This window comes from Zalophus californianus, chromosome 9 (genome assembly GCF_009762305.2).
Source record: "Zalophus californianus isolate mZalCal1 chromosome 9, mZalCal1.pri.v2, whole genome shotgun sequence".
NCBI lineage: Eukaryota > Metazoa > Chordata > Mammalia > Carnivora > Otariidae > Zalophus > Zalophus californianus.
The window spans coordinates 64,779,529-64,806,937 of record NC_045603.1 but is presented as its reverse complement, the minus strand read 5'-3'; the positions used below and the strand labels follow the sequence as shown (position 1 = coordinate 64,806,937).

At 41.5% G+C, this 27,409-nt stretch overlaps 1 protein-coding gene and 1 pseudogene across 1 annotated transcript; both read left to right on the top strand.

Annotated features, from left to right (window-relative positions):
- The window catches only part of LOC118357333, a 35,934-nt pseudogene extending 25,664 nt beyond the window's left edge, over positions 1 to 10,270 (top strand).
- A 15,628-nt stretch (positions 10,271 to 25,898) lies between these two features.
- On the top strand, positions 25,899 to 27,118 carry LOC113922328 (olfactory receptor 8S1). The gene is given in 3 exon segments (XM_035729320.1): positions 25,899 to 25,968; positions 26,315 to 26,552; positions 26,554 to 27,118. Coding segments are annotated over 3 exon segments (873 nt in total).
- Positions 27,119 to 27,409: the final 291 nt, after the last annotated feature.

Genomic DNA, 27,409 nt, shown 5'->3' with positions numbered 1-27,409 from the left:
TAAAACTTACATACCAATTAGCACAAGAAGTTATTTATATTTTGTTCCAGCTGATGTGTTGTCCCAGTAATTCAATCATTTGTCAGCCACAACGTCCCTCAGTGACCATTCTTAAGTTTGTATTAATCCATTCTATCAAGAAAGAAATTTTTCTTGCTGATTTCTTCATTCTTTCTTGCATATCTTGATCTTATTGAAATAATTGGTCTTATCTAAGCTATTTAATTTCACCAGCTATCAGGACTGTTCCAAATTATACTTGGTAATGAGTCCATTTTCAAAACTGATCAGGGATTTGAGTATGTCTTTTATGCCCAGCAGCCTAGCTTTGCTTTTTTAGCATTTCTATTCACTGTAAAAGGAATGAAGTTATGGGGTGCCTGGGTGGCTCAGTTGGTTAGGTGGGTGTCTGCCTTCGGCTCAGGTCATGATCCCGGGGTCCTGGGATCAAGCCCCACATCGGGCTCTCTGCTCAGCAGGGAACCCGCTTCTCCCTCTGCCCCTCCCCCTGCTTGTGCCGGCTCTCTCCCTCTCTCTCTCCCTCTGTCAAATAAATAAATAACATCTTAAAAAGAAAAACAGAAATGAAGATATTTATTGTAAACTCTTGTTAAATTAGCAGACCCCAAATCAGGTCAAATCAGGAACCCCATACCGAACTCCAAAGAGTGTGAGGCGAGGGGCAGCCCCCGTGGATGATGGGCGGATTCTTGGGACTCCGGACTACCTCGCACCTGAGCTGTTATTGGGCAGAGCCCATGGTAAGGCTTCCATGTCTTGAGTTTCTGAAGTGTTCTCTAGCACTACATTTTCTTTTGAGGTGAAATTGTTCTAAATTTCTTTGGTATTTGAATTGCCTAGAGTGAGAGAACAGGAACTCATGTGACACTCTTTTCTCGTAAATATGGCATTTCTTATGGTAAAAGAAGACATGCAGCCATTTGATCTTTGCCTTCCCACTCAGTCTCCGGGCCCCAGAGAAGTCCTACCGCCCACCTGCTCTGTCATCTTAGTTCAAAAAAGTCTCCTGAGGTCTGTTCCAGCTTTGGCTCAGGAATGCAGAGTTGAGCCAAAACTTCTGTTCAGTCTGTAGCAGCGCACTCCTGGTTAGAGCTCGCGCTCAGAAACTTAGAAGACCCTCACCACAAGGGTCAAGCCAGAGAGGAGCCATCTTCGGGACACAACAGAGGAAGACCGGGTGGCATTTTTACCTAGCGTCTTTTTTCCCCTTCCTCTCTCTGAAGAATTTTCCCTTCCTGCCTTCTGAAACGAACTGTATTGGTTTCCTAGGGCTTCTATAATCAAGTGCCACACACTGGATGGTTCAAAACAACAGGAATTTATTGTCTGACAGTTCTGGAAGCTGGAAGTCTGGAATCTAGGCGTGGACAGGACCATGCTCCCTCTGAAAGGTGTAGGGGAACGACCTCGCCCCTTCCAGCTTCTGGTGGTTTGCCTGCAACCCATGGCTTGCAGGGGCCTCACTCAGACCAGCATGTGGTATTCTCCCTGTCTCCATGGTCACGTGGCTGTGTTTTATAAGGACACCAGTCATACTGGATTAGGGGCCCACCCTACTCCAGTGTGACCTCTGCAAGGACCGTATTTGCAGATGGCATACTCAGAGGACCTCACAGTTAAGACTTGAACATGTCTTTTCAGGGAGACATAATTCAGTCCATAATGTGATCACCTTCTTGATCTTGTCAGTTACTTCCCTATTCTTCAGGCTCCTTTGGTGATCGACTGTCTCATCTTCCCCCTCTTCAACACACACACCCCTTCTATTTTTATTTCTATGCTGCTTTTCTCCTTAGCCTGCCAATAAGCTTCCACCCTTGTCTTTCCCCACCACCCACCTTCTCAAAGGTTGCCTCTTTCCTTTGCCTGATTATTTTTGCTCTGGCAATCTGATTTTTATCCCTACCATTTAACTGACACTTTTTTTTTTAGGATTTCTATCTGTAAGTGATCTACTCCCAACATGGGGCTTGAACTCACAACCCTGAGATCAAGAGTCGTATCCTCTACTGACAGAGCCCTCCGGGCGCCTGTAACTGGCGCTTTTTTATTACCAGTCGTCAGTGACGTCACTCTTGTCAGATCTGCCAGCCTCTTCTCAGTCTCCTTCATCTTCCCTCTGTTGCTAACTCCTCAGCTCTTCAGTATATAGAGATTCTTCCCGATCCTGCCCTTTCCCTTGTTTCCCTACCGCTGCTTCCTGTTAATATCTCTCCCGTGACTTCAGCAGTCACGTCCTCGTCGGTGCTTCCCAAATATCTGTCTCTAATCCTGACTTTATCTAGGGGCGTACACGTGGCCAAAGTACCTGCGCGGCATTGCCCTGGGGATTCAAGTACTGTGTGTCAGTACAGGACATGTCCAGCTTGCTCTTCCTCTGTTTCCTCTCTCGGTTCTGCCATCTGCGTGATGACACCGACGTTGTCCCTGCATTCAGGCTTTTAAATCCAGTCAGTTCTGTCCCTGCAGAATTTCTTCTCACCTTTTAATCTCTGCCACTGTCTTCTGTAAGAACCTCCTCTTTCCCTTTCATTAATTTATGAGCTCTCTTCCTGGGACATCAGCTTCATCCTATCGTCTATAATCATTGCCACCAGATTTTCCCTCGGAAGACATAAAGTGGCCCGTCATTCTGCTTCTCCCCTTAAAAACCACGATGGCTCCTTCCTACCTGCAGAACAAAATCCAGATTACTGATCATGGCATCGGAGGCTCTAAGCTCTTATACTAGCCTCGTCTCTCAAGGAATCTCTTTCTTTTATAAACAAAAAATGTGTTTTGCACACACAGTTTGGCGTCTGGGTAGTCTACGATCGAAGCACTGGCGGAGTCAAAGAATCTCATTATAGGTCTTATGTTCCCATTCCATTTCTTAGACACATTATTTTCAGGTTTTCCTTATTTTGCACAAGTATTTTGCCTTTGTTGAAAAATGCCAGAACCCAGTCCTCTTCCAGTCAAATTTCTTCTCATCTCATTATCTGTTCAAATGCTACCTCTTTCACAAAGCATCCATTGGCCACCTATGGAGAAGTAGTTCACGTCTCTGCCACTTTATTAGAAATTGTTTAAAGCTTATGTCATTTTACCTTATGTTATTATATTTATCTCCACTGCAAAAGCTTAAGAAAATTTCTTAAGACAAGAGTCTAGGTTTCCCTTCTACATAGCACTCCAGGAGGATTCCTTGGTAGCACTCACTAACACTGTTAATAATCTCTACAGTGTTGAAACACATTTCGAATTCCCCCTTATTAGCCCAAGCAACTAAATTCCTCTGGGCACCTAACTGATCTTTGTACAGTGTCCATGTTGCTAAGTTACAGGTTTGCCAGCTCATTTCCTATAATATACATTTTCTCTGCTTAGGATACAGTATAAAACTAAGCTTCACATATAAAGCTTACTTTTATACTTTTTAGGATCTTGCCACTATTTTAATGGGACATCGAGTTACCTCAGCTATCTAGTGATTTATTTTAAGATTTTCATTTTCTATAAAATATTTGATACACGGTTCTTAAAATAACAAATAATACAAAGAAATTTTTGTGTTTTTTTTTTTAAAGTAGGCTCCACACCCAGCATGGAGCCCAATGCAGGGCTTGAACTCACAACTTTGAGATCAAGACCTGAGCTAAGATCAAGAGTCAGACACTTAACTGACTGAGCCATCCAGGGCCCCAGTACAAAGCAATTCATAATTTAAAAAGAAAAATCACTGCTTTATACCTCTTTCCCCAAATCCCAGGCCTCAAGGGCAGTCTCTATAGCAACTTTGTTTCTTGTCTTGACCTCTCTGTTTCTAAACATCATGCTGAGAACAGCTAAGACTTCTCTGAGCCCTCCATGGTCTCCCCCGTTCTACCAATTACTTAGGAACTCTGGCCAGAGTTTCCCATAGCTTCTTGTGCATATTTTTATTTCATTTCTCTTAATATTGTGTCAAAATTATCTGTTTTGTCTTGCCTGGAGTAGGTTGTTTTCTCCTTGGAAAAAGCTCTTTCTTATTTACCTTTGTGTCCCTTGTGTCTGGTATAACATTTAGGATCTAGTTTGGTGAAGGATGTGAGGATGAACTCATGATTTTAATACAACGTACCTAACTTCTCTTTTCTTACATGCAGGATTTCTGACTTCTGGTGAGTGAACTTCTCTATAAAGTAATATGGCAAAGCAAATTAAACTGGTCAAAGTATAACTAGATCACATTGCATAAAAAAGTATTTTCCCTTTCATCTTACTTAGGAAATAGAAAATGAACTGTATTCTGTCTTCTGAACAGGAGGACATCCGGGCAGAATGTTCTCTATGAAAACAAATGTAGGCATGTAGCATTTTTTAAATAACTTTTAAAGGCGGCCGAGAGTAAAGATACAGCCTTTTTATTGTAACCCAGAAAATAGGCTTGATAAAAATACTAAAATTAGCACCGACAAAAGAGCTTGAATTTTCCTACCCATTGAATTCCATTATTATTAGAAAACAGAAAGGCCTAACAGTATCAGTGTACAAATTACAGATGGGGGTTTCATATTAGAAAACCAGTAGTGTGAAACAAGTTTGTTCTATTTCTCTGGCTAATAGTATGTATTATAATTGCTCCAGTTTATCATCATGTGTGATCTTATTAGACTTTGACTCAAATATATGGGTATGTCTGACATATCCATGGAGAAATCGTGTCAGTTTTTGACTTGAGTACATTTTGGCTGAGCTGGGAAAAGGGTTCTAGTTTCTAACCTAAGTAAAATAATGAAGATACCTATTTTTTCCTGACTTCTCCCCTACTTTTCTGTTATTTGGTTATTCTATCTATTCTTTCTCAGTGCTGCTTAAAAGGTCTACTAACCAAGGTGGTTTGTATGGGGTTTTTTTTTATAGTGATTATTATAGAAATAGAAGTCTATAGACTGTTTACATTCTTTGTTCCTTAGGGAAGATGGGATTATGTGGCTTGCAATGAAGAGGCACTCTAAATGCATGCGATTATTTTCCTAATGGCAGATTCTATAGTGCTTTCCTACTTGTTTTAAAATGGAATGGTGGCAGTTGCTTAACTACAAAATGAATTTTGTGAAACTGATTTTATAGCAGTTTATTTTTTTATTAGTTTTTTTATTTATTTGAGAGCGAGCAAGCAAGAAAGAGAGCACGAGCAGGGGAGAGGCACAACAGGAGAGGGAGAAGCAGACTCCCTGCTGAGCAGGAACCCGACATGGGCTCGATCCCAGGACCCTGGGATCATGACCTGAGCCAAAAGCAGACATTTAACTGATTGAGCCACCCAGGCGTCCCGTGAAATTGATTTTAAAGAGTAATTTTCAAGCACATTTAGTACTAGACTAGAATTCCTATTTTAATTATATTGAAGTTAATCATTTTTTGACTAAAATTAACCTTTGCTTCAGAAATACTTTTTCATAGAACTAACAAAACTATAAACCAGATTATAAGGTCATGTTTAAAATAATTGTTGGAAACATCTTTGCATATAGATGATGCTTCCAGTAAAGATCTTTAGAAATCAGTTCTACGGATTTATTAAGACTTACCTCCAGGGGCGCCTGGGTGGCTCAATCGTTAAGCGTCTGCCTTCGGCTCAGGTCATGATCCCAGGGTCCCGGGATCAACCCCCGCATCTGGCTCCCTGCTCAGCGGGAAGCCTGCTTCTCCCTCTCCCAATCCCCCTGCTTGTGTTTCCTCTCTCGCTGTGTCTCTCTCTGTCAAATAAATAAGTAAAATCTTAAAAAAAAAAAAAAGACTTACCTCCTAATTACCTCCTCAAGCCATACTTTAAGTGAATATTTTTTGTTAAACTAATTTGTCCTTCTCTGTTTTTAAAAGAAGTAAAAGGACATTAAAACACTGTAAGGCTTTCCTTCCTTAACCAGGCTGTCCTCCAATTAGTATAAGTGTTGCTACTTCATCTCATACCCATGTGAGTAAGTGGAGTACAAAATCATCTAAATGTTATTGTTTCCCTCCCCCATTTGAAATTGACAAGTACTCTATTTTAGAGAGTAATCTGTGGGTTAAATGTATTTCTTCTAGTGTTTTAGGATTTAGAACAAGTAAATATCCTGAATATGAGAGGTTTTTAGTGAGTGACAAAAGAAAGACAACTTAGGTTTTCTTTGAGTAGCTGTGTTAATTGCTAATCTAAACTTCGTGAAGAACAGAGAAGGAAAATAATTGCCATGTTACTGAAATGAAGATAATTTGGGTTTTTATACCTTATGGACTAGAAGAAAGCCTTAGGAAATGAATGCCTTGACTGTGCCCAAATATCCATGTAGTAACGTTTTAGTTGATGAAACATTTGCACAAAATGCTTGCAAGTTCAACTACTCCCTCTTAAATTCCAGGTCCTGCAGTAGACTGGTGGGCACTTGGAGTTTGCTTGTTTGAGTTTCTAACAGGAATTCCTCCTTTCAATGATGAAACACCACAACAAGTATTCCAAAATATTCTGAAAAGAGGTGATTCTTTTTCTATGAAGACAGATGCATTTATCTCTGTGTATTATTTGATCAATGATTAACAAGCTATTTGTATTTGTAGATATCCCTTGGCCTGAAGGTGAAGAAAAGTTATCTGATAATGCTCAAAATGCAGTAGAAGTACTTTTAACTCTTGATAATGCAAAGAGAGCTGGTATGAAAGGTAAGGTTTTGTGTTAATAAACTCCTAGCTTGATTTGTTTAAGATGAACTGTAATAATGATACTAAGTTCTAGGACAATACTATAGATAATCTGACTGCTAAATTGGTTAAAAATGTCTTCAGTTTATTTTTGCCTGCTAGATATGCATTGATATATTTGTCCTTATTCTGCATTAAAATTCATTGCATCAGGTTGGGATACTCACTCACTGAATTTTATTAATCTCAAACAGGTACCTTAAAGCAATCTTATGTTGTCAGTGTCTTGGGTTTTTTCAAAGCCTAATAAAGTTAGTCATCAACCAATACAGGAAATTTTTTTTTGTTATCAAAACTCTCTTCTATAATTTCTGACTGCTTCATTTCTGATATTATCGACTGACAAATGTATCAAGTTCCAGGTTGTCTCAAATAAGACAAATCTGGTATTTTTGTGATCCATTCAATGGTTTTTTCCAATGGAGGGGTATATTAAACTCCAATTTTGAAACTAGGAAACTCATTAGCTTTAATTTAGATTCAATTAGGTTTAATGTCAGCTGCCTTAAAATCCCTTTTCTAACAAAGTATACATAGACAAAGAAGCAGCTATGTCCCCAAATGCATTTCCATGTGGTCTAAGGCATTCAGAAAAATGAACTTCAGTAATATGTCACTTGTGTCAGCTTCTAGGTGTTCCCTCTAATAAGATCAACAGTTTATTTGCTTATTTAACAAATCCTGTAGAGTGACTTCTAGGTGCCAGGCAATGGGTGCTGGAGGTATCCTAGGGATGAACCAGACTAAAATCCATGTGCTTGTACAACTTACTCTGTAGGGGAAAGACACAGGTAATGAGATACAATATGACCTAATGCATCTAGCAGTGAGTACTGAGAAGAAAGATGAAGCAAGTGAGTGGCTACAAAGTTTGACGAGAGATTTTCTAGCTGGAGTGGTCAGGAAGACCTCTGTGAACAGTGGGATTTGAGGAAAATCCTATGTAAAGTGAGGGTGCAGACATTTGAAAGCTCAGCTTTAAAAATTACTTTAGGAGTTTTCAACTGGGGCAATTTTGCTTCGCAAGGGACGAAATAAACAGAGATAGAACACCATTCTCACCAATAACCTCAGATTTTTGTTTGTTTGTTTAATGAACAGTTTACATAGTGAAGCAGATGACAGGAGAGGTCTTCGGTTAAAAAACAGTTGTTGCAACAACTGTTTATACAGTTAATCTTAAACTGGCTTAGAATTCTTTTGTGAGTTCAGTTTAAATAAATAGTTATGATGAGAGAGTCATAAAGCGTCACATCGCAGCCAGATATCAGTTTAAGAGTTACTGCTATAAGTAACTCTAATCCATGCTCAGACATTTAACAATTAAGAGACAGATTCTTTTTGCTATTTTATTGTTTTCCTACCAGTCTCTTACTTTAGGGAAAAACCAACTTGTAGATATGTTGACTTCCCAAGCCATCACTCTAAATATAGACACATAATTCTTTCCTGTCTGTGTAGTCTTCTCCCAATATTTTCCTTAAATTCGGTTGTTGGTTTTTTGAACTACTTAATGCCTTGATTGTCACCTAATTTTTTTGCCAACATCCCTATATTTGTCTTATAAAGTGAAAGGTTGAGAATACGGGAGGTTGTGTCTAGCAACCAAATATCACAGGGTGATCAAAAGAGCATGTTTTCATTTTATTTTATTTATTTTTTGTTTAAATATTTTTATTTATTTGTCAGAGAGAGAGACAGAACACAAGCGGGGGGAGCAGCAGAGGGAGAAGCGGACTCCCCGCGGAGCAGGGAGCCCGATGCGGGACTCGATCCCAGGCCCCTGGGATCATGACCTGAGCTGAAGGCAGACGCTTAACGGACTGAGCCACCCAGGCATCCCGCATGTTTTCATTTTAGCAGGTAGAAGGAATTAGGAAAGAAGACAGGTACTGCAAATGTAGCTAAAGAGATGAGCAAAGTTGAGATCTTTAAGTGAAGCGTAAAGACTCCAGATATATTCATGCTGCTAAAAAGGCATGTAGTCGAGATACAATCAATGAAATCAAAGAAGTCAACCATGAAGAGAATATGTCACAAATGTCATCAGTGTATGTGTTGAAATCACCATGAAGGATAAGGATGGGGCATAGGAAAGAAATTAAGATAGTGGAGGATGACGTTTTTACCAGAGTTACCTAGGGTAATCGGTGGTGATAAGGATTGCAGAGATAGAAACAGGTAGCAAGGACTTGGAATGAGAAGTGGAGCATTAATCATGAAGATCAGTGGTGTGGAAGCTGTGTCTGGGAGCAGGAAGCAGGCCAAGCTCTTGTCCCATCAAGTCAGGGATTGTGTGAGAAGATGGAGGCATGAGATAATATAGGCTTCTATTAAGGAAAACCATTCATTCACTCATTTGACGAATACAGGCCAAGCACCTGTCATGTGTCAAGTGTTATACAAAATGACATAATGTGAGCCATTGTGAAGTACATGGAAGACAGACATTGAACACATATGTATGAAGCAAAACCGGGCAACATATATCTGAGATCTTCCCTTACTTCCTGTAAAACAGTACTTACTTAGGTAACAGTGTTATAATGCTCTGTTTTGTTTTATATTTTTCCTAAGAGCTGAAACGTCATCCTCTCTTCAGTGATGTGGACTGGGAAAATCTGCAGCATCAAACTATGCCTTTCGTACCCCAACCAGATGACGAAACAGATACATCCTACTTTGAAGCCAGAAATAATGCTCAGCACCTGACCGTATCTGGATTTAGTCTATAGCACATAAATTTTCCTTTTAATCTAATCTTGGCTTATAAGCTATCATAATTATATAACCCTTCATAAGAGAGTGATCTAAGGGGGAAGAAGAATCATTATGTTACTTGGATCGATGAGTTTTTAATGTATGTTACAGCTTCCATAGAGTTAAAAGTCTCTCAAGAATACAGTCAATGACTTATCTTAATCTCAGAGTTGTATATAGATCGTCAAAACTTTTTTCACTTTATTTATTTTGTTACCGCACCTTATGAAAATTCATACATCAGTAAAACTAGAAGGACACTACTCTGTTAGAAAAGGAACAAGCTTTGAGCCTAACTTTCTTTCACATGTTGATTTCAGTCCACCATTCACAGTTTGGTGTTAAAATAACAAAATCATACGGTTTTATTTTAATTTGTTTGGACATGATTGCCTGCAAAAGCTGAAGTCTTGAGAGCAATCATTTAAGCTTGCACTTGTGGCCTCAAAACTGCAGCTGGGTAACTCCTTCACTTGGTAGTGTAACTCCTTTAGGGAATGAGGAATAAAAAGGATAGAGGCTTTAGCTTACTTTGAAACAGTCTTGCTGCCTTCACTACTTCTGGTGCTTTCTCTACAATACATATTTGCTTAAAATTGTACTGGAGAGCTTAGGTGTGATATGCTCTAGCAATTTTAACAGCTTATTCAATTTTAATAAAACGTGATGGTTTACATTTTAAAAGAATTTGTTTAAAACATGTGCAACATTACAAGAAACAACCTGATCCTTAAAAATAAATAATAACTTCTTTTTGCTTAATAAATGTAACACTTCAAGTATATTATCTGTCAACATCCTTCTATTAAATATATATACACACTAAGATTCAACTTCACTATAATAATTTGTTACCCAGTGGTAAATAGATGGGTGAGTAGTCAGAGATAAAGGAAGATGGTGACAAAGTAGGAGGACCCTAGTCTTGTCTCGTCCCATGAATAGAACTACATAACGATCAAATCATCCCAAATACCCCAGAAACAGACCTGAGGACGAAGAGAACAAACTCTACAACTAAAGGGAGAGAAGAAGCCACATCGCAGATGGTAGGAAGTATGGAGACATGGTTTCGGAGAGAAAATGGATCCTGGTTGTCGTGGAGGGGAAGGAGCCATGGTCACAGAGAAGGGCGAGAGAGAGGAGCACACTGGATTGCACAAGGAGGTTTCCCCATAGCCACCTGGTTCAGAAAACAAGAGGGGTTGAATTTCATGAGTTCTTGCAACTAGGAGGGCTGAAAGCCTGGAGTTTTAAAGTTCAACAGGATTGACTGGGATAGAGCCCATAGGCACTATGCGGCTCCTAGAGAGAAGGCAGACAACCCTGGGGGCAGACAGCTGGGAAAGAACGATCTAAAGAGTGCTGGGGCACATGGTGGGGAGATTACTCCCTCTTCATGGAGCTGCCCCTGAGAGGGAGAGTTCATGCAGACATCTCTCCGGGGTCAGAGGTACCAGCTAGTGCCATTTACCTCCCCTACCCCTCAGTAGAAACAGGGAGCCACCTGTAGGAAGCCCTGTGGCACCAATATTGGCTACCTAACTCACTTACACCAAGCACCATCCCCCTGGACTCCAGTGGAACCACCCTTCTCAGTTAGGCTTGCCTCAGTCCCACTGTGGGGGGCCCCTCCCCCAGAAGACCAACACAAAGCCTAGCCCATACCACATCTCCCAACCAGAGAGTTTTGCAGGGCCTCAGTTCCAGTGGAGGTGGTGACAGGACTCGTTTCACAAGTAGACCAAAGCACACCTAGTTAAAACTCACCACATTCAAGCCAGGTACCAAACACAGGCAAAGAGCCTTTGCAGATGACTGGCCTCAAGGACAGAGCAGTCAGAACAAAACAGCAGAGTGCGCACAACACACACCGGAGGCACTCACTGAAGCACCAGGCTGTGGGCTCGACAGGACATCTTCAAGAGGCCATTACTATCAGGAGCACGAGACATAATTGGAACACAGACAAGAAGGCAGCGACTTAGACAAAATGAGAAGTCAGAGGAATTTATCCCAAATGAAAACAAGGCCACAGGCAAAGATCTAAATGAAATGTAAGTAATATGCCTGTTAGAATTAAAAGCAACAGGGGGGTGCCTGGGTGGCTCAGTCAGTTGGGTGTCTGCCTTCGGCTCAAGTCATGATCCCTACCTGGGATCGAGCCCCTCGTCGGGCTCCCTGCTCAGCGAGGAGTCTGCTTCTCCCTCTCTCTCCCCTTGCTGCTCCCCCTGCTTGTACTCTCTCTCTCTCTCTCTGTCTCAAATAAATAAAATCTTTTAAAAATAAAAATTAAAAATAAAGAATTGAAAGCAACAATCATAAGGACACCCACTGGGCTTGAGAAAGGAATAAAAGACATCAGTGTGATCCTTACTGTAGAGAAAAGTTCAAAAAGAATCAGAGATGAAGAGTGCCATAAACGAGATTAGAAACATGGTTCTAGAAGGCTGGAAGAAGCAGAGGAATGAATTAGTGACCCAGAAGACAAAGCAGTGGAAAGCAATAAAGCTGAACAAACGAGAGAGAATCATGCAAAATGAGAATAGAGTTAGGGAACTCCGTGACTCCACCAAATGTCATAATATTTGCATTATAGGATCCCCAGAAGAAAAAGAGAAAAGGGGGCAGAAAATTTATTTGAAGAAATAATAGCTGAAAAATTCCTTAAGCTGGAGAAGGAAACAGACATCCAGATCTAGGAGGCAAAGAGAACTCCCATCAAAATCAACAAAAGGAGGCCCACACCAAGAAATATTGTAATTACATTTGCAAAATATATTGATAAAAAATCTTAAAAGCGACAAAAAAAGTCATTAACCTTCAAGGAAAAACCCGTAAGGCTAGCAAGAGGTTTTTCAACAAAAACTTGGCAAGCCAGAAGGGAGTGGTGTGATATATTCCACGTGCTGAGTGGAAAAAATCTGCAGCCAAGAATACTCTATCCAGCAAGGCTATCATTCAGAATAGAACGAGAGATAAAGAGTTTCCAGACAAAACTAAAGGAGTTTGTGGCCACTAAACCAGCCATGCAAGAAATATTACAGGGTACTTTTTGATTGGAAAGGAGAGACCAAAAATGACACTATAGAAGCAGGAAACATAAAAGCAATAAAAATGAATCTTTTTTTTTTTTGAAAGATTTTATTTATTTGAGAGAGAGCACAACAGGGTCAGTGGCAGAGGGAGAGGGAAAAGCAGGCTCCCCGCTGAGCAGGGAGCCAGGCATGGGGCTCAATCCCAGGACCCCGGGATCATGACCTGAGCTGAAGGCATTCACTTAACTGACTGAGCCACCCAGGTGATTTCTATACACCAATAATAGAGCAACAGAAAGAAAAATTAAAATATCAATCCCATTTACAATTGCACCAAAGACAATAAGATACCTAGTAATAAACCTAACCAAAGAGGTGAAAGACCTGTACTCTGAAAACTATAAGACACTGATTAAATTGAAGATGACAGAAAGAAATGGAAAGACATTCCATGTTCACGGATTGGAAGAACAAATATTGATAAAATGTCTACACTACCCAAAGCAATCTACACATTTAATACAATCCCTATCAAAATATGAAAAATATTTTTCACCGAGCTAAAACAATCTTAAAATTTGTATGGTACTACAAAAGACCCCAAATAGCCAAAGCAATGTTAAAAAGGAAAAACAAAGCGGGAGGCATCACAATTCTGGACTTCAAGTTATATTACAATCAAAACATGTACTGGTACTGGCACAAAAATAGACACATAGATCGGTGGAACAGAAGAGAAAACACAAAAATGAACCCACAACTATATGGTCAATTAATCTTTAACAAGGCAGGAAAGTATATCCAGTGGGAAAAAGACAGCCTCTTCAATAAAGGATGTTGGGAAATCTGGACAGCACCATGGAAAAGAATGACACTGGACCACTTTCTTACACCATAGACAAAAATGAATTCAAAATGGGAGCGGAGTAAGATGGCAGAGGAGTAGGAGACCTGGATTTCGTCTGGTCTCAGGAATTCAGCTCAATAGGGATCAAACCATTCTGAACACCTACGAACTCAACAGGAGATCGAAGAGAAGAATAGCAACAACTCTCTGAACAGAAAAGCGACCACTTTCTGGAAGGTAGGATGTGCGGAGAAGTGAATCCGAGGCGATATTTGGGAGGATGGACGGCGGAGGAGGGGGCCTCCGTCGGCTGCTTCTGACAAGTGACGGAGCCACGGAGCACAAAATCGGAACTTCTAGAAGTCGGCTCCGCTGAGGGACGTCGCTCCAGTGGCTAAGCGGGGCAGTGGAACACTCTCTGGAACAGTGTGGTCTCAGGACCCTCGGGGTCACAGAAAGACCGGGGGTGCCTGAGGGCGGCAGAGCTCCCAGGTGTTGGAGCGGGGACGCCGGCTGCAGAGACAGAGCCGAGGCGCGGGCTCTCAGCTCGGGGTTGCCATAAACTGTGATCCACGGCCCAGTCGGGCCACTGCTCCCCCAGCAGGGACCCAACAGGTGGCAGATCCGGGGAGACTCCCCTTCCTCCCCCGGGAGGAGCGGCGCGGGAGCGCACCGCAGGGATCTGCTGGGTTTGGAGACTCCACACATGGTCGGGTGCCAGAGATAGAAACACTCGGTCACAGGCCGGGTGAGCACGGAGTGTGGCCGGAGACTGGGGAGACGGGAGTGACTGCTTTTCTCTGGGGGTGCACTGAGGAGCGGGCCCCGATTTCTCAGCTCCTCCGGGCGGAGATTCAGAGGCCACCATTTTCACTCTGGTCCTCCAAAGCTGTACGGAGAGCTTGCAGGGAACAAAAGCTCCTGAGAGCAAACCCGAGCAGATTGCTTAGCCCGACACAAGGGCGGGGCAATTCCGCCTCCAGCAAAGACATTTGGAAACCACAGCAACAGGCCCCCCCCCAGAAGATCAGCCGAACAGCCTGCAAGCCAAGACCAAGTTTACCGATCAAGGAGAACGGGAGAACTCCAGCGCTAGGGGAATACTGCACATAGAATTCATGGCTTTTTTACCATGATTCATTAGTTTTTCAAAGTTAATTTTTTTAACTGTTTTTTTTTTGAATTTTTCTTTTTCCCTTTTTCAACCAACATCTTATCAATCCCTTTTTAAAAAAAACATGTTTTTATTTTTCATTTTTAGAATCATATTTTATCCCATCATAGTAGTTACCCTTATTTTTGGCATATATATATATAAGTTGTTCTCTCTTTAAAATTTTGAGATACAGTTTCTTCTAACAGATCAAAATATACCCTAAATCACTAGTGTATGGCTTTGTTCTAGTCTCCTGCCTGATCATATTCTCTCCCTTTTTTTTTCTTTTTTAAATCTTTCTTTTTTCAAACAACTTCTTATCTTATCAATTCCTTTTATAAAATCTTTTATAATTTTCATCTTTACAGTCATCTTCCATCCCTTCATTGTATCAACCCTTATTTTGTACATATATAAGTCTTTCTTCCTTTAAAATTTTAGAAGGCACTTTCTTCTAATAGACCAAAATACGCCCAGAATCTAGTGTGTGGCACTGATCTGTGCACTAGCCTGATCATATTTAATCATATTCTGTTTTTTTAATTTTATTCTGTTTTTGTTTCATTTTGTCTTTTTCTTTCTCTTTTTTTTTCTCTTTCTTTTTTCTTTCTTTCCCTTTCTTTTCCCCTGGTTTCAGGTCTTTTCTGATTTGTATAGAGTATATTTGCTGGGGACGTTGTTAACCTGTTAGCATTTTGTTCTCTGATTCCTCTAGTCTCCTCTGGACAAAATGACAAGACGAAAAAAATCACCTCAGCAAAAAGAACAAGAGGTAGTACCGTCTGCCAGGGACCTACTCAGTACGGACATTAGTACGATGTCAGACCTAGAGTTCAGAATCATGCCTTTAAAGATACTAGCTGGGCTTGAAAAAAGTGTGGAAGTTATTAGAGAAATCCTTTCTGAAGACATAAAAGAACTAAAACCTAACCAAGTCAAAATCAAAAAGGCTATTAATGAGGTTCAATCAAAAATGGGGGCACTAACTGCTAGGATAAATGAGGCAGAAGAGAGAATCAGCGATATTGAAGACCAAATGATGGAAAATAAAGAGGCTGAGAAAAAGAGAGATAAACAACTACAGGATCACGAGGGCAGAATTCGAGAGAGAAGCGATATGATAAGACGAAACAACATTAGAATAATTGGGATCCCAGAAGAAGAAGAAAGAGAGGGGCAGAAGGTATATTGGAGCAAATTATAGCAGAGAACTTCCCTAATGTGGGGAAGGAAACAGGCATCAAAATCCAGGAGGCACAGAGAACCCCTCTCAAAATCAATAAAAATAGGTCTACACCCCGACATCTAATAGTAAAACTTACGAGTCTCAGACAAAGAGAAAATCCTGAAAGCAGCTCAGGAGAAGAGATATGTAACCTACAATGGTAAAACATTAGATTGGCAACAGACCTATCTACAGAGACCTGGCAGGCCAGAAAGGACTGCCATGATAGCTTCAGAGCACTAAACGAGAAAAATATGCAGCCAAGAATACTATATCCAGCTAGGCTGTCATTGAAAATAGAAGGAGAGGTAAAAAGCTTCCAGGACAAACAAAAACTAAAGGAATTTGCAAACACGAAACCAGCCCTATAAGAAATATTGAAAGGGGTCCTCTAAGCAAAGAGAGAGCCTAAAAGCAGCATAGATCAGAAAGGAACACAGACAATATACAGTAACAGTCACCTTAGAGGCAATACAATGGCATTAAATTCATATCTTTCAAAAGTTACCCTGAATGTAAATGGGATAAATGCCCCAATCAAAAGACACAGGCTATCAGATTGGATGAAAAAACAAGACCCATCAATATGCTGTCTGCAAGAGACTCATTTTAGACCCAAAGACACCCCCACATTGTAAGTGAGGGGGTGGAAAACCATTTACCATGCTAATGGACACCAAAAGAAAGCTGGGGTGGCAATCCTTCTATCAGACAAATTAGATTTTAAACCACAGACCATAATAAGAGATGAAGAAGGACACTATATCCTACTTAAAGGGTCTATCCAACAAGAAGATCTAACAATTGTAAATATCTATGCCCCTAACATGGGAGCAGCCAATTATATAAGGCAATTAATAACAAAAGCAAAGAAACACATTGACAACAATACAATAATAGTGGGGGACTTTAACACCCCCCTGACTGAAATGGACAGATCATCTAAGCAAAAGATCAACAAGGAAATAAAGACTTTAAATGACACACTGGACCAAATGGACTTCACAGACATATTCAGAACATTCCATCCCAAAGCAACAGAATACACATTCTTCTCTAGTGCCCATGGAACATTCGCCAGAATTGATCACATCCTAGGTCACAAATCAGGTCTCAACCGGTACCAAAAGATTGGGATCATTCCCTGCATATTTTCAGACCACAATGCTTTGAAACTAGAACTCAATCACAAGAGGAAAGTTGGAAAGAACTCAAATACATGGAGGCTAAAGAGCATCCTACTAAAGAAGGAATGGGTCAACCAGGAAATTAAAGAAGAATTAAAAAAATTCATGGAAACCAATGAAAATGAAAACACAGCTGTTCAAAATCTTTGGGACACAGCAAAGGCAGTCCTGGGAGGAAAGTATATAGCAGTACAAGCCTTTCTCAAGAAACAAGAAAGGTCTCAAATACACAACCTAACCCTACACCTAAAGGAGCTGGAGAAAGAACAGCAAATAAAGCCTAAACCCAGCAGGAGAAGAGAAATAATAAAGATCAGAGCAGAAATCAATGAACTAGAAACCAAAAGAACAGTAGAACAGATCAACGAAACTAGGAGCTGGTTCTTTGAAAGAATTAACAAGGTTGATAAACCCCTGGCCAGACTTATCAAAAAGAAAAGAGAAATGACACAAATCAACAAAATCATGAATGAAAGAGGAGAGATCACAACCAACACCAAAGAAATACAAACAATTATAAGAACATATTATGAGCAACTCTATGCCAGCAAATTAGATAACCTGGAAGAAATGGGTGCATTCCTAGAGATGGATCAACTACCAAAATTGAACCAGGAAGAAATAGAAAACCTGAACAGACCTATAACCACTAAGGAAATTGAAGCAGTCATCAAAAATCTCCAAACAAACCAAAGTCCAGGGCCAGATGGCTTCCCAGGGGAATTCTACCAAACATTTAGAGAAGAATTAATACCTATTCTCCTGAAACTGTTCCAAAAAATAGAAATGGAAGGAAAACTTCCAAATTCATTTTATGAGGCCACCATTACCTTGATCCCAAAACCATCAAAAAGGAGAATTACAGACCCATATCCTTGATGAACGTGGATGCAAAAATTCTCACCAAAATACTAGCCAATAGGATCCAACAGTACATTAAAAGGATTATTCACCATGACCAAGTGGGATTTATCCCTGGGCTGCAAGGTTGGTTCAACATCCGCAAATCAATCAACGTGATACGATACATTAACAAAACAAAGAACAAGAATCATATGATCCTCTCAATAGATGCAGAAAAAGCATTTGACAAAGTACAGCATCCTTTCTTGATCAAAACTCTTCAGAGTAGGGGCGCCTGGGTGGCTCAGTCGTTAAGCGTCTGCCTTTGGCTCAGGTCATGATCCCAGGGTCCTGGGATCGAGCCCCACATCGGGCTCACTGCTCGGTGGAAAGCCTGCTTCTCCCTCTCCCACTCCACCTGCTTGTGTTCCCTCTCTCTCGCTGTCTCTCTCTCTCTGTCAAAATGAATAAATAAAATCTTTAAAAAAATGAAATAGTATTAAAAGAAAACTTCAGAGTATAGGGATAGAGGGCACATACCTCAATATCATAAAAGCCATCTATGAAAAATCTATAGCAAATATCATTCTCAATGCGGAAAAGCTGAGAGCTTTCCCATAAGGTCAGGAACGCGGCAGGGATGTCCACTATCACCACTGCTATTGAACACAGCATTAGAAGTCCTAGCCACAGCAATCAGACAACAAAAAGAAATCAAAGGCACCCAAATTGGCAAAGAGGAAGTAAAAGCAAGTTACACAGCAAGAATATATCTATGTGATCAACAGGTACAAGATAGTTCTAGAATCCTTTTGGGCTCCCTGTTCCAGAGTGTTCCATGCATCCATCAGTGATTCTTGATCTAAGAAGTATGTCCTGCCATGGTATTGCAGAACGAGGACAATGGGAGCCTATGCCAGGTGTCTCTGGATGTCTTGCTGTGGGGTAGCCTTTGGTTGTGAGGTTATCCTTACTTGATGCTGTTACTATGCTGTGTCCTTCTCTGCAATAACCATAGATTTGTAAGCATTGTTGTTTGGGGTCCTGTGAGTGTCCTTTAGCAAACATTAACTGCTGCCATTAGTTCAGCTGGTATGAGAAAGGGGATTAAACGTCCACCCCCTGACTCATTTTTAACTAAAAATATGGCTAAGGCATTATTTAGAGATAGAAAAACTATGATTCTGCTAAAGGGGGTGGAAATGAATCATTAATGCCAGATGGTTGCCAAGTCACCCTTGGTTTGAGGTAGCACATGCTTTGAAAGCAATTACTGACATAAACTTTCCAGGGGAATCTGAACATGATAAAACCTAAGCCTCAGGATCTAACAAAATGGATTAGCAGGAAACTTCAAACTGACAGCAGGGTCTCAAAATTCGGTTCCATGGTTGCTGCATTCAGCATTAGCAAAAATAAAAGCTCCAAGGGGTGCCTGGGTGGCTCAGTTGGTTAAGCGACTGCCTTCGGCTCAGGTCATGATTCTGGAGTCCCGGGATCGAGTCCCACATCGGGCTCCCTGCTGAGCAGGGAGTCTGCTTCTCCCTCTGACCCTCTTCCCTTTCGTGCTCTCTATCTTTCATTCTCTCTCAAATAAATAAATAAAATCTTTTAAAAAATAAATAAATAAAAAGCTCAGAATCTCCTTTGGTTGAGCTTTACCCTCTCTGGCCAGGAGGTGGCGCTTCAACCAAAGGAACCTGGGCAGACATACCTGATAAATGAGCTACATCTGTGAGACCAATTACTCTTAAAAAGGTGATTCAGGTGGGACAAATTAACAATGGCGGACAAGAAAACATAAAAGGAAGGGATTGTTGAGTGAAAAGAATTTTGACTTTTCAGTGTGTTAAAAGCAAGCTCCCTGAAGAGCCCTTGTTGAAATGGCTATTGAGAATTTTAGACCAAGGGTCCAAGTCCCCATCCTTGAACACCACTAAGTGGAGAGAATGTTTGCTCACTCCTGAGGGAATGTTTGGGCTCACCTTGCATCTTCAAATGGCTGCTACCTTTGTGGCAATGGTTCATGCAGCAGTGGCTAATTTACCAGGGGGATCAAGGAAGCCATGTGTCACACATACCCAGTCTGAGCTCCTGGTTCTGGTATATTTCACACACATGTTGGTGGTTTCTAACCAAGAGAGAAAGCATGTGCTGTGTGGCCCTGTGGAGCGAAGACAAGTGAGCTCCCTCCAGTCCTCTTCCCTTGCTATGAGGCAGCCTTTGGCTGTGACACATATCCTTATTTTAATGCTGCTGTCACATTGTATCCTTTTCCTGCAAATCACAGATTTGTAAGATTTGTCATTTTGGATCCTTGGAGTCTTCTTTGTCAATGGAAATCTGTCTGACTCCTGCCATTAGTACAAAAAAAAATCCTCTTGCCGTCTTGTAGTTTAGTAAGAGCTGAATAGGAAGTATGGGGGGTCAGCAGGCAGGCTGGCATGACTGACAGGGAAGGTTTCTCATGACCCATAGGGTTGGTCATATAGACCTCTGCAGTGAAGTCTGAACGAGCTAGGATTATTTTGCCCTAAACCCATAACCAAAGAGACCACTGAGGATTTTGAGAAAGAGGAAAATTAGAAGATATTTGGGTCTGGGGAAATTTTATCTGGAGGAAGAATGCATTATAAGTACTCAAGAACTTTAAGTTCCCATAGGAACTTGGAAGCGGAAAGCAATAGATTTCTCTCTGAGCATTAAGCGGTGACACTTAATGGATTAGGCCAGTGATATGCAAAATGAAGATACGGCATAGTTGACCATTAATATATTCAATGTGTTGTTGTATGCAAAAATGTACAGAGTCGGCAGCTTGAACATGTCCCATGGAACCCTAATCCCAAGTTCAAACTTCCGGTTCTCCTGAACTGAGCTTCCACTGCTGCAGCCTTCGGGAAGCTGGGCCATGGGGCTCAGGCCCCCAGGGGAGTGCTGTCAGGAGCAGTGCGCAGGCCTCTCTCTCCAGGAGCTGAATGTGGGTTGCTGGGAAGAGTAGCCCGGGGCGGGGGCGGGGAACTGCCTTCTGTCAAGAGACTATCACCACTTACACAACTCAACCAGTCAGATTTCGGCTGTAATGAGCAAACAAAACAGTACACAGAGAAAGAGGTAAACATCAAGCAGCTAATAGAACAACCCCATAAAAAATGTGCAAGGAGATAGACCGAACAATGCCCACAGAGGAAAACACAGGGAGGGCATTTAAAGAGATTCAAATACGGTCAAATAAAAGACATCCTGGAGAGAAAAACAATAAAATAAAATAAAAAATAAAAGACATCCTGGAAACAAGAGCTATAATTTTCTTATTTAAAAACTCAGACTTCTGGTTTTGGCTCGGAGATGCAGAGGCCTGGCAAGCTATCACTCCTGCTCTTACAGTAAGAAAAAAGCTGGACAAACTGAAAGTCAACCACTTACCTTAGCCATCAGAGAACTGTCTTGGGCAGATGGCCATAGAGAAATCTGGAGAAAAGAGTGTGCCTGCAGGGAGACCCAAGGCCTGAGCATTTGCTTACTCAGGACAGAAGCTGCTGGTGCCATCTAACCGAGGAGGAAGATTAAACTAGAAATGGTGACGGATTGCTGGAGGCCAAATGTGTGCTGTGTGAGGCCCTGAGGCTCCAGAGGGAAGTCAGGGAAGTTCCCACTTTCTTGCAGTCTGTTCCCCCAGGAACCCCACCTGGCTCTCAGAGGGAGGATGGTGGGGGGATGGGGTGACGCCAAAGAAAGCTGTCCCCCTGGGCTGGCTGGGGTCAGGGAACCGCAACCACCATCAAATCTCCCAGGCCCAAGCAGGAAATTCATCAATCCCCGCCTGAGGGTGCTGGTGCAGCCCTCTTCCAGCCAAAGAAAAGGGTTCAAACCTTTTAGCCTGTGGAAACTGGTGAAGCTGGAAAGACAAGAGTACTAAAACAGCCAAAACAATTCTGAGAAAACAAAATTGGATGACTCCCATCATCTCATTTCAGGACTTACTATAAAGTTACAGTAGTCATATAGTGTTGGATCTGCAAAAGGCTAGCAAAGGAATAGACATGTAGAGCAATAAAACCAGAGAATCCAAATACAGATCCACACAAAGCGAGTGGACTGACTTCTAAAAGGCACAAAGGAAACTCAGTGGAGAAATGAGAGCCTTTTCAACCCGAGTGGCAGAGCAAATGCAAATTAAAAATAAAAGGCTAACTCCCCCACTAAAAATAAAGGAAGAGACTTCTCTCCCTCTTCCCTTTTCTTAGAGCATTTACTTTAGAAAACTTGTGAGTTCTTTCTCTGTCTCTTTGAAATGTATGTAAATCTTTTTAAAAGTTAAAAAGTCCCTTGCCAGCTTTATTACCAGGTAATGTCTTTCTCAAGGACCTAAGAACCAACTCTTCAAAACATAATTATCAGCGAAGACAGCACCCCTGTCTTCCAGTTTCTGGGGAAGGGTCCAAGCCTAACCTCAGAGGGCTTCACTCCAACTTGTAAAACTACCTCCTGTTATAATTATATGATACGTTTGTTTTCCTTTGGATAACGCCAGTTAGCAAACCCAAACAACCACCTCAACTACCAAGTGAGTCTAGAATGAGCCTAAGTGTGACAAATCAAATGGTGGTGTCGAGTTCTCTTACTTAAAGACTAGTTACTGTTTATCACAAGAACATGTATGTAATAAGCTGTGTCTGCCTGGCTCTTGGCTGGTAGAGTGGTAGGTAACCTTCATCCTCCTCCGAACTGCAGTGCTGGGCCCAAGGGAGACAACATTTATGAATGGTTCACCGGGTTCTGTATACGATGGTGGTCTATTTTCTCTGGATATCACATTTTCATCTGATGATCCATTTAAACCACCAAAGGTTAACTTCCACACCAGAATCTATCTCTGGGACATCAATAGTCAGGGAACCATCTAATTAAAGACAACTGGAATATCTGCTTGTCTATTTCAAAGGTTTTGCTGTCATTTTGTTATTTAGTCACAGACTGCAACCCTGCTGATCCTGTGCCTGGAAGCATGGCCATTCGGTATTTGACCAACAGGGCAGAACATGACAGGATATTCAGACCATGGACCCAGTGCTATGCAATGTAATTCACATAATCTGTATGCGTTGTGAAGGAGCAGGGGACATCCTCTCCCTGGGCCCTGCATCTCTATATACAGCACAGACTTTGGGTGCATGCTACACTGACTCCACTCCCTGTGTTTATCCTCTAGAGACTGAGAGACTCCCCAAAGATGTAAATGCTCTCAAGAGTAGAGCTTTATAGCTGTGGATTAGTTATGTCTAAGAGTCTGCTTGCAAGTCTTGCTTCTTTGGTGTATCAAAATATATTTTGTGATGTACTAAAGGTCCTGAACTCTACCAAATATTACAGTGCATTTTAGCCTAATTTATTATCTGTATTAAGTTATAAAAGTACCCTTGGATGATTAGGAATTCTGTTATTATATTAAGCCCAGACCTATTTCTGAGTATGTGGAACTAGATCTTCAAATGGCTGTTGTGAAAAATGTTTTACCTCTTACCTTTGTCGGTTTGTAATAAGAAAACTTCCCTTTACCCTGCGTAGCTCAGAGAGCACCTGATGTATTCTCTCAACACAATAAATATGCTCCTGAAGGCATAGAAAGAAAAGGGGGTTACTGCAACCTTATTTTTGATGGTGGGGCATTGGAGACAATATGGGTTGGTTAGGAAATCTATTTTAGGAAAATAAAGGTTAAGCTGTTATAGAAGAGATCCCAAAATACAGTGCCTCAAATAAAATAGAAGATTACTTTTCTCTGAAGTCCAGAGATGTATGGGTAGTCCCGAGTGAAAGGCCCAAGTTCCTTCTATAATGTTGCTTTGTTATCTCCTAGGCAATTAGTCACCATTCGATCCTCATGCATGGCAAAGACCGATCATCCGGGACACCTGGGCGGCTCAGTCAGTTAAGCTCCCAACTCTTGGTTTCAGCTCAGGTCATGACCTCAGGGTTGTGCGATCAAGCCCTGCGTGGGGCTCTGTGCTCAGCCCAGAGTCTGCTTGAGATTCTCGCCCTCTCTTTCTGCCCCTCCCCCACCTCACACTTGTGGGGGCACTCTCTGTCTAAAAATAAATAAATAAAATATTTTTTAAAAAAAAGACTGATCATCCCTCCTCAGTACTGCCCTTCCCTTCTATCTTTCAGTAATATAACTTTTCTGTGTCTTAGACACATGACTGCTCATGGAATACAGGAACCACATTTTCCAGCTCCGTGTCCTCAAAGCTGGTTAGCAGTCAAGGAGCTGATTAATTGTTGACTCTGGATGATGGATACAGAAGGGTCAATACACTATTCTCTCTACTTCTGTATATGTTTAAACATGTTCACAATAAAAAGGTTTTGTCACATTTGTTTTGAAGTTTTTAATCAATTTGGATTTTATTTGAATTGCAATAAATAAAATAATAAAAAAATTTTGGATGACATGATAAATTTTTATTTTCTTCTTTTATAATTAAAATATCTTTAATATCTTTTTTCTTTTCTTAACTTTTTTTTTTTTTAGAGAGAGAGTGAACCATGGGGGTGGGGGGGGATGGGCAGACGGAGAGGGAGAGGGGGAGAGAGAATCTTAAGCAGACTCCACACTGAGTGCAGAGCCTGATGCAGGGCTCAATCTGACAAAACTGAGATCATGACCTGAGCAGAAATCAAGAGTCAGATGCTTAACCAAATGAGCCACCCAGGCACCCCAGTATCTTTTTTCATTTTTAAAGTATCTTCATTATCTTTTTCATTTTCTTTTATCATTATATTATTTGTATAATCATAATATGATTTTAAAACATAACGAAATGGGAAGGAAGGGAATTGAGAAGGAAGCAGGATGAAGGGAGGGAAGGAGGAAGGAAATTCCAGGTTTTTGTACCAGGAATCCTCAGAACTCTATATTTTTATCTTTAGACATCATTGGCCACCCTGGGTCCCCTCTTGTATGATGCAACCCACTGAAACAAGAGTGATTCAAGGAAGGAATAGTTGGCCCTTGGAGACCTCACTCACATTCAGAACAGGCCTCCTGCTTAAGAGCCTCTCCAGGGAGCTCCCTCACTCTCCAAGGTCTAGAGCTGAGATCAAGTCCCTCTGGCCATTGTTATGTGGGAGGCAGAGTCAAGAAGTCTTCCCCTTAGGCAGAAAGACTATAGGGATATTTCCTTGCTAAGAACTTCTACCCCTGAATCTTCTAAAGGAAAGACAAAGTTGAGGATAGCCCACAGAAGCCCTAGCCACATCTGGGGTTTTTGTTCCTGTGTTGGAAAAGATGTCATTTGGTTATCATCCACTGAGAGCATCTCTTGTTGGCCTAGGGTGCCCAGGTGAAGACAAATCTCCTCATTCATATCCATCTTCTAAAACTACCCACTCAGGGAACCCGTGAGTGTACAAGCCACAAAGAGAGATCAGATCCTCACTTATCTCCTTCCTGAGTTGCTCATCAAAGAGAAAGGTGACAATTTTACTTTGTTCTGGTCTAGACCAAACCCTATAACTGTACATTTTACCAGGTGTTCTTGGTGTTCTTTTATCTCTCTTATCTCCTCTCTCTCTCTCTGTTTTTACCATCCCTGTGATGCACAGAAGAAGGTCCAAGTTTGACTTGATTTTATCCAAGTCCCTCAGTACCAACTCAGAGAATAGCACAATCTCCATGGACTGTGATGTAAAGTACTGAGATTACAGAAAAAACAGTGGACAATGTAGATTCACAGAAACCCTGGAATGGGAAGACCTTGGAGTGGTTGATGTGCACAACCCTCACCTCCATTTTGAGGGCTTCCTCCTGCCTGGCTTCCATGAAATCAGCACACTCACATACCATTTTTTCTTGGGTTGACATAGAAGGGGAGAAAGGATTTCTATTTAGTACCAGTGATACCCAAAGAAGATTGTCCCTTAGTCTTTAGAATTTCTTTTTTTTTTTTTAATCTTTAGAATTTCTAAGCTGGAATGGACTTCAGAACCACCTAGTTTTCCCAGATTTTTTTAATGAGAAACTCAAGTGACTTACTCTTGAACTTACTATGGCAGAGAAAAGTCTTGTACCATCATTAGGTATCACAATACCCCTATCAATCATTCATTCATCATGGTCTGTCAGCCAGATAGTCAGCCAAAATGTTCATTGCTTATTCACTGTGCCAGTCAGCCCTCCTGTGGTTTGAGCTCAGTTCCTTTTGGAACTAGAGAACAGCACTTCTCAGTGCTCTGGAGTCTATTCCCAAATGCTTTCCTTTCCTTCTCCAGTCTGGATAATCCCTGTTCTCTTCTCTGTCCTTTCTAGGTCAGATTGTCTACATTCGTCTTTCCCTTCTCCACCTTGGCCAATAGCTTCTTGCCCTGAGCCAAGAAGGACTAAGGAGGTCTGACATGGAAGGGGTGTGGCTGCTACACAGTCTGTCCTGGATCAGCAGTGAAGCTTTACTCCCAATGCCTCATCCCCAGGCATGCTCTGAGACTGATAACCCATGTGATCATTCTTTTCCATTCTTGTCCCTCTGAAAGGAGAACTTAAATGCTCCATAGAAGTTGGCAACATAACCACAGTCACCACATTTGTCCTCCTAGGACTATCCAGCAACCCTCAGATCCAGGCTGTGCTCTTTGTGCTCTTCCTGGGGATTTACCTCCTGACCCTAATGGGGAACCTGACAATGCTGCTGGTGATCAGAGCTGATTCTCACCTCCACAGGCCCATGTACTTCTTCCTGAGTCACTTCTCCTTCCTGGATGCTTTCTATTCCTGTCATTGTGCCTAAACTGCTAGAGAACCTTCTTTCCAAGTGGAAGACTATATCTCCCCTTGAGTGTTTCACCCAGATCTCCTTGGTCATATTTTCCGGGGCCACTGAAGCTTGCCTCCTTTCAGTCATGGCTTATGACTGGTTCCAGGCTGTGCGCCACCCACTGTTGTATGTGGTGGCGATGAACAAGAAGGTATGTACTGGCCTGGTGAAAGCATCGTGGGCCATCGGAATGGGGACTGGCCTGGTTAACAGCATCCTTCTGGCTCAGCAGCACTTCTGTGGCCCCAATCTTGTCCACAGTTTTGCCTGCGAGCTTCCCCCAGTGCTCCTGCTGACCTGTTCTGACCCCTATATTAGTGTTGCTTCCATCCTGACCACCATGGCAGTCCTGGGCCTTGGTACGCTTGTCTTATTGCTGGGCTCCTACAGTCGTATCATCATGACAGCCCTGGGAATCAACTCTGCCATGGGTCAGAGCAAGATCTTTTCCACCTGCTCTTCTCATTTTCTTGTGGTCACCATCTTTTATGGTTCAGGAGTTTTCAGGTATGTCATACTGTAACCTACTAAATGTAAATGTAGGATATCCCTTGCCCTAAATTGGCCTCAGTCTTGCAAAGTAGTAGGAAAATGACTCTACTGGAATTCAGAAGGCCTGGGTTCTAATTCTGGCTCTCCTGTGGACTGGCTGTGTGAGTTAAAAAAATCCATTTTCTTTCTCAGGTCTCAATTGTCTAACTCTGAAAGATGAGCTTATACAAGGACTAGAGATTTCCTACTTTCATTAACTTATGATTAATAGCTCTCAAAAGGAAATCAGAGAGCCCTTGGTACTTTTTTATTCAGTGCTAGA